The sequence below is a fragment of the Pectinophora gossypiella genome, chromosome 19 (genome assembly GCF_024362695.1).
Source record: "Pectinophora gossypiella chromosome 19, ilPecGoss1.1, whole genome shotgun sequence".
Taxonomy (NCBI): Eukaryota; Metazoa; Arthropoda; class Insecta; order Lepidoptera; family Gelechiidae; genus Pectinophora; species Pectinophora gossypiella.
In genome coordinates, this window is record NC_065422.1 from 2,775,801 (window position 1) to 2,785,294 (window position 9,494).

Sequence of the window (9,494 nt, forward strand, 5' to 3'; positions counted from 1 at the left end):
TGTCCAAGTGAGAGCCACACCAGTATTGTGATTGTGTAAGGTTGTGGTAGGCAGGTACAGAGCTCTTCGCATCCGAACATGATTGTATGAGGCATGAAAGTCAACTGTAGTATTTATTAGTATGAAGCTGTTTGTACCATATTTGTTATGTTTAACAATTAATTTTATGACAAATGCACTGCTGCTGCACTTTTTTTAAACTTGTTTTAAGGAATAAATGAATATGAATATATATGAATGCTGAGATTAAGGATTAAATGAAAAACTTATTTAGCAAATATAATTTTGTATATTTATATCAATAATTATTATCTAAAAACAAATTATTTTTATACAAATACTAATTTTTATTTACTCAAGTAGCCGAACAACTTTAAATACAATTAGGAATAAAGTACAACGTTTAATTACATATCAACTAAATACACAGATTCGTGGCTTCGGAGAGCACGCGCCCGGGCTCGCGGCGGTGACGTCACGGGTAATACTGCGCCGGCCCTCCGTGCCCCGCGAGCACGGCGCGGCTGGCAATTTATTCTTATAATATTTGTCAAAACGTAAAGATGCAATAACACTAACGCGTCGCGCCGGCCGCGCCGACGCGGTCTAACAACTAAATCAACATAACTTACGACGAGATGTTATAAAAATAAACGACCTATCACCAAAAGATTGTGTAAAAATAAATATAATATTTGCTAGGAAGGTAAATGCGCTGTACTGTCTGTGATCAGCACGTCGTGACGTCATCGCGTGACGTCAGCGCGGCGCGCCTTGTTTTTTTTTTTATTGTAGATTTGCCACAGATGGCATTAACTACTTGGCCGGACAAATGGGGAGCGCTGAAGGCTCTCACCCGGTACAACGTTTAAGACAACAGGCCTGAGGGTGCCCAGTTGGGCGCGAATCTCGGCTCAGGGCGTCGTCTGAGAGGAAAAATATTTGAAAGAATTAATCGACCCTAGTGGGTCGATAGCGATAAGCGCTGAATGAGGGAAATCGTCGACCACGCCGGCGGGGTCGGTATCGGGGTCCTTGCGCCTTGTGTGTATGGTGTATGTTCAGTAGCGCTACGTTGGTGCGCTGGCTGTCGTCTCTCGTGACGTCACAACATATGTTTTGCTCCATGAGCGCAATAACATCACGCGCAGCCATCACGACTTTAGAAAAAAAACGGAATGTAATTAATTTCAAAACTCAGACTAATTCCAATTATTTTGTGTATTGTGATAATGTAGACAACATTAGCAGTAGCAGTCCGGACAACAGTAACACGAGTCTCCGCAGAACTTTGAACAAGAATCGAACGTGGGATCGCTGCGTGGCCACTATCATACTTCGTTACATACAATATTTACACGGTGACAGTATATATAACATGGTTTCTACAGTGCGAGAGATGCTCCCGTCTACGTATATTGACATTGATCAAGTTACAAATGGACGCCGGAACTGATGCAAGATTCACTTTAATATGTGTTGTGGTACCGTCAACTTGGCGATGCCAAAGGAGAAATAACGTTGGAACGCGGAGATTTTTCTGAGATGACGTCACGTTTTAATAGCGCGTATTGTTGAGATGGGAGACCTCTTGTCAAGGTGGCGTCAGCTTTCGGAAAACCCTCGTCATTTGAAATTGTGTGCATCAGATGCCTACGAAGCGACGTCTGGAGTAAAAAACTCACCCTCATTGTTATTTAGTGTCTTTCGTATGTTATGACTGAGAAACTTTGGAGGGTTGTCCCGGCGTCCATGAATTACCAGGTCAATGCATATTGCACAATGTTCGCGGAATAGAAAACGTACAAAAGGTGCGTGTCGCGGGCCGGCTCAGTACCCGTAGCGCTCCTGGATGGAGGACACCACGCCGTTGGCCAGCGACGACAGGCGCCCCGCCACGCGCGTCACGCCCGCACGCACGGACTCGCGCACCTGCAAAATGAGGGGGACTTTACCACTCTGGCGCACTTAAAAAAGTGAGACCTCTTCTAATCGTGTAGGTTATTACTGAACCGCCAAAGGCCCCTGACATGGCTCATGTAACGACTACATACTTACGTCGGTAAGTAGTAACCGGGACCAACGGCTTAACGTGCCTTCCGAAGCACGGATCATTTTACTTTCAGACAATCAGACGATCAGCCTGTAATGCCCTAACCAAACTAGGGATTACAAAGCGATTTTTGTGATATATCTCCACCGGGATTCGAACCCGGGGCCTCCGGATTGTGAGCCTAACGGTCAACCACTGGACCACGGAAGCTCGCAGTGAGACTTACAGTGCAATTTGTCAAAAAAACATGTGACATGGTACTGATTTTGACCTCAGTAAATGTTTTATGGTGTATGGAGATTTTGTAATCTTACTACTTTTGGTCAAAATATAAATGTGCAAATGCCCAGTTTTTCTGGTTCTGTTCTTTGAAATGTTATCTTAAATGACTGTGCTACCGACTGAATACGTGGTATTTCACAGACCTCGTTTTAAATTATTAAGAAAATTTAGGTAAACATATAAAAAAATGTTTTTACCATTTTGAATCAGCACATCATATTTAGTACATTATTATTTCAATACCTTTGGTCAAAGATGGGATTCATACATCTAGCATGAAGCAAATACGACCAGGGCATCTCTTCTCAATTAGGCTGCACGGGCGCCGCTGGTGATGAGTTTAGGCTAGAGTGGGTACTGACCTCGTCCAGGTCGGGCGCGGACACGCTGAAGCCGGGCGGCGGGCGCGGCGGGCCGGGGCTGCGGTCCCCGAAGTACTCGGCCGACGAGATGCTGGTGCTGCCCTGGAAGCGGGACAGGTTGGCGTCGCGCTCCCAGCGGCTGTCCTGCGCAAGCGGCACACCACCACATATGTTACAGCGGTTCAACGACGGGTGCCGACTTGATTATGACTTAGCACAGCGGTATTGGTTGAACCCTGCACATTTCCGCTCGTTTTCGATCCTCCCCGCTTTGGTGGAAAGTCTTTTTTGTTGTAAACATACAAAATAAGGCCTCCGTCGTGAAATAGTACACTTTAAAATGTTTTATCCTACTCATTATCTTGGGTACTCCCTATCTGTGAGCACAGCAACCACTCACTCTCTTTAGAATCCACCACCATTCTATACACTTGTATCAGAAGCGGCCAAACTCTAGTTCTACGGCTCCGCTTATTAGCGTCCATTCGTGCCGCTGGTGCCTGCTTCACAAACCAACCAACGTTCAAACTAGTACAATATCCACAACATACCTGTTCCCCGAAGAACTGCGCGGAGCTGATCGCCTTAGCGGAGCCGAACTTCTTGACGGCGGTGTCCTCGTCCCCGGGCTCGTGCCTCCGGGGGGGCTTGCGGGGCGCGGGCGCGGGCCGCGGCTCGTCGGGCGCGAACATGCTGCGCACCCCGCGCGGCGGCTCGGGCGCGATGTCCTCCCACGACGACGACAGCGCGGGCTTGCCGCGGGGGGCGCCGCCGCCGCCGCCGCCGCCCAGCGGGCCCATGGAGCCCAGCGAGTCTACACCGCGCCCGTACGGCTCGTTCCTGCCGGGGAAAGGTTCAGATCAGATCATCAGACACCATACTACACAACTCTGCTTACTCCCTCGTTAATATCTGAGTTGTAATTGAACAGCTTGTGTAAGTGGTGGGGTGGGTGTATATACTGCAAACCTCTGCCTACATCTTCCCTCTGTATCCCCGGGTGTGATGCTGTTATGTATTATCAGAGCATAGCTCCACGTAAGGACAAGGCGTTTTCATCAATTTGCATCACGTTCAAGGACAGGATTTCTAAAGCCTAGTCCCGATCCCAAGTGTATGCCAACACTATTATGAATGAAAAGCCAATGACTGTTCTTACATTATTATGATCAACAGTGGACTTATTATATGAAACGCCGTTTTATAAGTACTCGCTCTGATTAATCCTAAGAATCGGCCAAATATACTCTGAATATGTTGGCCAATAAATCAAGGTTGCAGTTCATTGATTTTCGTCATTTCGATAGTCGGCAACCGACACGTGATGTGTCTCAGTATTCAACAAGTCATTATTGACTGACCGTGAACAGAAATGTTTAGGGTTAATTATAGTTCATTGTTTATAAGGACAGCCTCCGTGGTCTAGTGGTTAGAGCGTTAGGCTCACGATCTGGAGGTCCGGGTTCGATTCCCGATGGGGACATTGTCGAAATCACTTTGTGAGACTGTCCTTTGTTTGGTTAGGACTTTTCAGGCTTGAATCACCTGATTGTCCGAAAAAGTAAGATGATTCCGTGCTTCGGAAGGCAAATTAAGCCGTTGGTCCCGGCTATTAGCCGTAAAAACACCTCCACCAACCCGCAGTGGAGCAGCGTGGTGGAGTATGCTCCATACCCCCTCCGGTTGATTGAGGGGAGGCCTGTGCCCAGCAGTGGGACGTATATATGCAGTTTATATATATATGTTTATAAGGATTAATTAAACAGAATTTCTTCACAGAAATATTCACTATTTTCGTTCCTTAGCTTCTGGATATAAAAAGTATCATAGAGGTACTAAAAACGGTGCATTGAAAAATGGTGCAAGTGTGTTAAAAAAGGTGTTACCGTATCATAGTGAAGACGGAGTTGAAGTCGTCCATGTCGTCGAGGGCGTGCGCGGGCGCAGGCGCACCTTCCTGCTCGATCACCGTCATGTCGGCCGCCGCGCTGTGGGACACGCCGCTGTGGGCGCGGGCCAGAAGTACACAGTATTACACATCATACATTTGCTGGATTATGACTACGACCTTTAGTGCCAAACAATGTTTAGTTTTCCAGTCCCGTTATTTGAAATTATTACTATGTTACAATAACGATAAAATTACGCAGTGATGCAGATGCTATCTCTTTTCCAGTTACACTGGCCGGGTCTGTATAGGCTGTGTGTGTATGGAGCACTTGGTATGTCTTGAGAATAAATATGATATAGTGTAGTACGTACGGCGCATGGTTGCGCGAGGCGGCGGCGATGCCGAGGCGGTCCTGCTGCTGCTTGGAGGCGGCGGGCGAGTACGCCAGCCGCAGGGACGCCACCTCCGCCTCCACCGCCTCCAGCGTGGCGGAGCCCCCGCCCCCGCCGCCCGGCGCCGCGGCCGCCGCCTGCGGGACGGCACACGTGACACACACTAGTCATGTCCAACCTCGTAGGACCGACATTTCCATCGGTCTATATACATATATATACATGTAATAAAATTATTATTTATATGCTAGGCCGGGAGAACAAAAAAAAAACTATAAGTTATCTGGATTTATATACATATCACACAACATCAAATGGAATTTTGCAGTTCTATACATTGGAAGTTTGATTCAATCTGCTATAAAAATCGTCACGCTATATATCTCTTTAGCATTAGGCCAGGTTCCAAGTCGTGGGGACGTCTAGTTGGATAATCGCTTGCAACATACCTCCATTTTGAGTTTTTCCGCCATGATGGCTTCACGCTCGATGTCGTCGAAATTGGCGGACACCTTGGTGGCGCCCAGCCCGCCCTTGCGCGCGCCCAGCTGCCAGGGTAATATACGTTATATAAGGTCTCATATTTTTTCTTGAAACTGTATCGCAAAAACGAAAAAACTCGTGTCTTTTTTTATACCTCATTCCACCTACAACCAACTTTATTATTTTTATAAGTATAATTGATTTCCCATATGGTAAATGTTCTACATTGTTCATCATTAATTAAAAAGGCGAAGAGAGTGGTAAAAGCAACTATGAAATAAGACCTTTATAACTTACGATACACATAATCTGAAACTGGTAAATATTAACTTTATAAAATCGTTGAATTTTAGTTTAACATGAGCAAATTGTGGATTTTTGAAAGTTGCGACACCTACAATATTAATGAACAGTAAAGTGTTACGATACGTTTTTGTGACAAGTACATACAAAAAATGCCCCACAGAAAGTACGCGTACAGACCCTTTCAAAAAACCACCCAGATAACAAACAAGAAATAATAATGAAGGTAACATACCCCGGAGCGCTTGGCCTGTGGCCTGCGAGCCCCGATGGAGGCGGGGCGCGGCGCGTCGCCCTCCGCGGCGGGGGCGGCGCCCCACAGCCGCGCCTCCGAGCTGAACGCCGAGCTCGCGGCGCCCAGGGCCACCGGCTCCTGGGGGGGGGGTACTTCATGTAAACAAAATAATTGTAGCACATTGTTTTCACTTCTGCGAATTATATCGACGGCTTCAACCAACAAACGCAGCGTATGCTATCTACGTAGATGGACGTCGAACCACGATTGATAGAAGTTCTCGATATAATTCGCAGCGCACGCGACGTGGCTGTCGTGCCGCGAGGGCTGGTGATATATTTCAGCTGTTCCGTTAATCATTTATTACAAAAAGTATTAGCTAATGAGACTATTTAAGTATCAGTATATTTGATTTATTTTCGTTTAATCAAACTAAAAAGGATTTTTAAATGCAAATTATTTCATAGAAAAAGGTGTGTTTAATTAAACTACGTGACTTATAATAGGAACCTTTGATAACAGAAATTATAAACAAGAAGAACAAATTGCACTTTGAGATTAAGTTTTACATCTGAGAGTGGTCGATAGGTTTCTAGTTTATTTGAACAAATTACTTTGTTACGTTGTTGCAGCAAAGTGGGGCGCATGCTGTTATCACTGACTCATCAACTCACACGCACACAAGCGCGGCGCACACATTATGACACACACACACACACGCACAATATACTTGCGTGAACAGCTGTGCTCCTCAGCATATATGACACATGTACAAACTAAGAATAATGTTATAACAAAAATATCGCAATGGTAAAGTAAACACGTAATACAGAACTTGGTAAAATTCAAAACATAAGTGAGTACCAGAGAGAATTGCAGAGTTGATAACTGAAGAAACTGAAACATAACTATAACGAGTAGGTTATAATTAGTATTCACTAATTCTCTTCAATTGCTTCACTGCTAACAGCTGCTGTTGCCTTTTATAACTATTTATAATAAAATAAATATACTGAATTAATTAATCCCTCTTTAGTTAATTATTTCCCATTAATTCCACTTATACCCATTTTTTTAAATTAATTTTTATGCTACTGATAATCATTGTTACGAGTATTCATGTTACATTTTAGAACAAATCTGCTTTTAATCATAAAACTGTAAGTGCTCAGCTATCGTAGGTAATGATGAGGCTAGTGGTAGACGCAAGATAGACAGAAGGGGCGCGACGCGGAGCACTGCACACAATGGACCAGTAGAGGCCGCGCCACGGCAGACGTCCCTTATGACTTGTCATTTAGTTCCACTGAAATCCGCGGGACTCATTCCGTGACGCGTACTCTAAACAAAATATTTGCAAAAAACGCAGCGTAAAACAGACATGTGTAATATCATAATCAACTATACAACCAAATAGACGCCTAATATTTTATTTCTCGCATGGAATTGTGTCAATTAGCTGAGGTAAGGGGAAACAGGATCACGGAATTGGTTGCTCTGTGATCTACTAGTCAGTAGTGTTTACAGAACTGTCTGTTATTAGGAGTCTAGAGAATCGTATCGTCGATGATGTCACCCGCGCCTGCGCCGTTTCTGTCTGACCTGCGCCGTAGGGGAACCCCGGGCCGGTCGCGCGGGTTTTTCGGGTGCGGGGTGCGTGTTACCTGGTCGTGCGCAAGCTGGTTAGAGTTAGGTTCGGTGTGTGCATCGAACCAGTCTACCTCAGGCTCCTTCGTCTCCTTGGTCTCCGCCGGCGCCGGGTCCAGGTGCAGCTGCCGAGCACAACACGTGTGTTACACAAACGTGACAAATTATTTCAATGATAGATCATGTGGAGCCAGCAGCTAGCAGTGGAAGATACAATAAGCCTTTGACTAAATTCTTCCAGTGAGTGGTAGAAATCAAATAATACAAGAGGCAATAAAGATAATGGTTATAAACAAGTAATGTAGTTATACTCAGTACAGAAGCAAGGAAATATTTTAATAGGTCATTAATTTTATTTCTACAGAATATAACAAAATTAATGATATGAAACTGGTTTGCATTTTATATTGTGGCACTAATGACTAATGAGGAAAGTAGCAATTACTAACTTTTCAAAACTTTTATAAGAAAATAGCTCATTTTTTATTCAAAATATACATATGTTTTTTTAATACTTTAAGTATAAAAAAGCTCTCGCTTAACCAATACTTGGTTGTTTTCAGACTAAAATTAGATTTTGAAAGAAAAATATTTGTGTTATAGGTAGATACTGCTGCTAATGTGAGGTACTAAACTTACCCATCCCTGGAATAATGATATATTTAACCATTATCATCAAACAACATTAATAGTTTAATATAACAAATAGTTCTAACATTCCTGAGAAACAGTTGACTGAAAAATCTAAACATGAATTGACATAATGTTCCATTTTTAATAATTATCTTTATTGTTTATAAGCAGATAAATCATTTTATTTATGCATATATTGACCATAGTACAAACCTTGGTGCCGTAGGTCTTCATGGCCTGGTCGGACATAGTGCTGAGCTTGTCTCGGTACATTTGCGCCACGCGCGAGCTGTACTTCTGTCGCGCATCCTCAGTCACCAGCCCGTGCGTCCGGAAGAACTGTGTCTGAAAATACATTGCCCGTTCATACCACAGCATACAAACAAATGGAAGGATTCTAAACAGCCCGTTAGGAATTTTAGATTATTCAGTGTCTAATATCTCTGACAAAATCTCTCTTTTGAAATTCTAAACTGTCTAAATTAAGAATTAATTAGGTGCCACCCCAAATAACTTGGTTCCACTTCATCATAATAAAAACCAGAACTGAACAGCTGTGCTGCATGAATTCTAAGAAATAAGCTGGAGTGTAGTGTCTGCGAGACGAGTCCCAAGTACCGCGTTGACGTTCCCGCCGAGCTGCATGTTGCGCAGCTGCTTCCATGTCCAGTTGGTGTCCAGCTGCGTGGAGCGCACGAAGGTGAGATGCACACCCAGCCCACGGTGCACGGCCGAGCAGTCCAGGCAGATGAACACCCCGTACGTCACCGACGACCACGTAGGGTTCTTCGCGTTGCAGTCGAAACATATCTGAAACACATCCCACCGGTAAACTATCACTGAACTTTCATATCTCCGAAACTTAACTATGAATTGCTACCCACTTTATTGGAAGGGATAGCACGTAATCTTTGAAAAATTGCTTCAATATCGCCTTTACTTGGCCCCGAGTCAGCCATTTTCGACGTGTTGTCAATTGTCAAGTTGTCACCAAGATAGTGCTCCTTCATCCTGTAGACAAAGGATTGCACCATACAGCCAAGTACTTAATCATTGGAAATACTATGCTCGTAAGTATCTGCTACATGTTACACGCAATATTCAATAAATCAATGAGGATCAACGACGTTTTTATTTTTCATATGTTATGAAAGTTCATGAAAGTCCTTAAACATCTGTGTAATTGTTTTTGATTTACGACTTGTGATTCCGG

The 9,494-nt window shown here is 44.1% G+C and overlaps 1 protein-coding gene across 2 annotated transcripts; it reads right to left on the minus strand.

Moving 5' to 3' along the window:
• Positions 1-269: 269 nt before the first annotated feature.
• LOC126375495 (ADP-ribosylation factor GTPase-activating protein 2) lies at positions 270-9,267 on the minus strand. 2 transcript variants are annotated; one of them, XM_050022453.1, is made up of 12 exons: positions 9,166-9,267; positions 8,900-9,091; positions 8,495-8,626; positions 7,666-7,773; positions 6,002-6,139; positions 5,430-5,528; positions 4,960-5,117; positions 4,584-4,700; positions 3,249-3,537; positions 2,698-2,841; positions 1,807-1,932; positions 270-1,160 (listed from the first exon to the last, which is right to left on the minus strand). In XM_050022453.1, exons 1-11 carry the CDS (start codon positions 9,238-9,240, stop codon positions 1,831-1,833), a joined length of 1,554 nt encoding a protein of 517 aa, XP_049878410.1. In that variant the 5' UTR covers positions 9,241-9,267; the 3' UTR covers positions 270-1,160; positions 1,807-1,830. The 2 variants fall into 2 exon arrangements, with proteins under 2 accessions (XP_049878410.1, XP_049878409.1); XM_050022452.1 differs by having other exon boundaries at positions 270-1,932.
• Positions 9,268-9,494: the final 227 nt, after the last annotated feature.

Bases quoted from the DNA above. Each gene is read 5' to 3' on its own strand.
- LOC126375495 (XM_050022453.1), bottom strand. From the start codon at position 9,240: ATGGCTGACTCGGGGCCAAGTAAAGGCGATATTGAAGCAATTTTTCAA. The intron at 7,774-8,494 runs GTTTGTACTATG...TGTGCTCGGCAG, and splicing joins TGAAGACCTACGGCACCAAG to CTGCACCTGGACCCGGCGCC. The intron at 5,118-5,429 runs GTATGTTGCAAG...GCCGTCCCGCAG, and splicing joins CGGAAAAACTCAAAATGGAG to GCGGCGGCCGCGGCGCCGGG.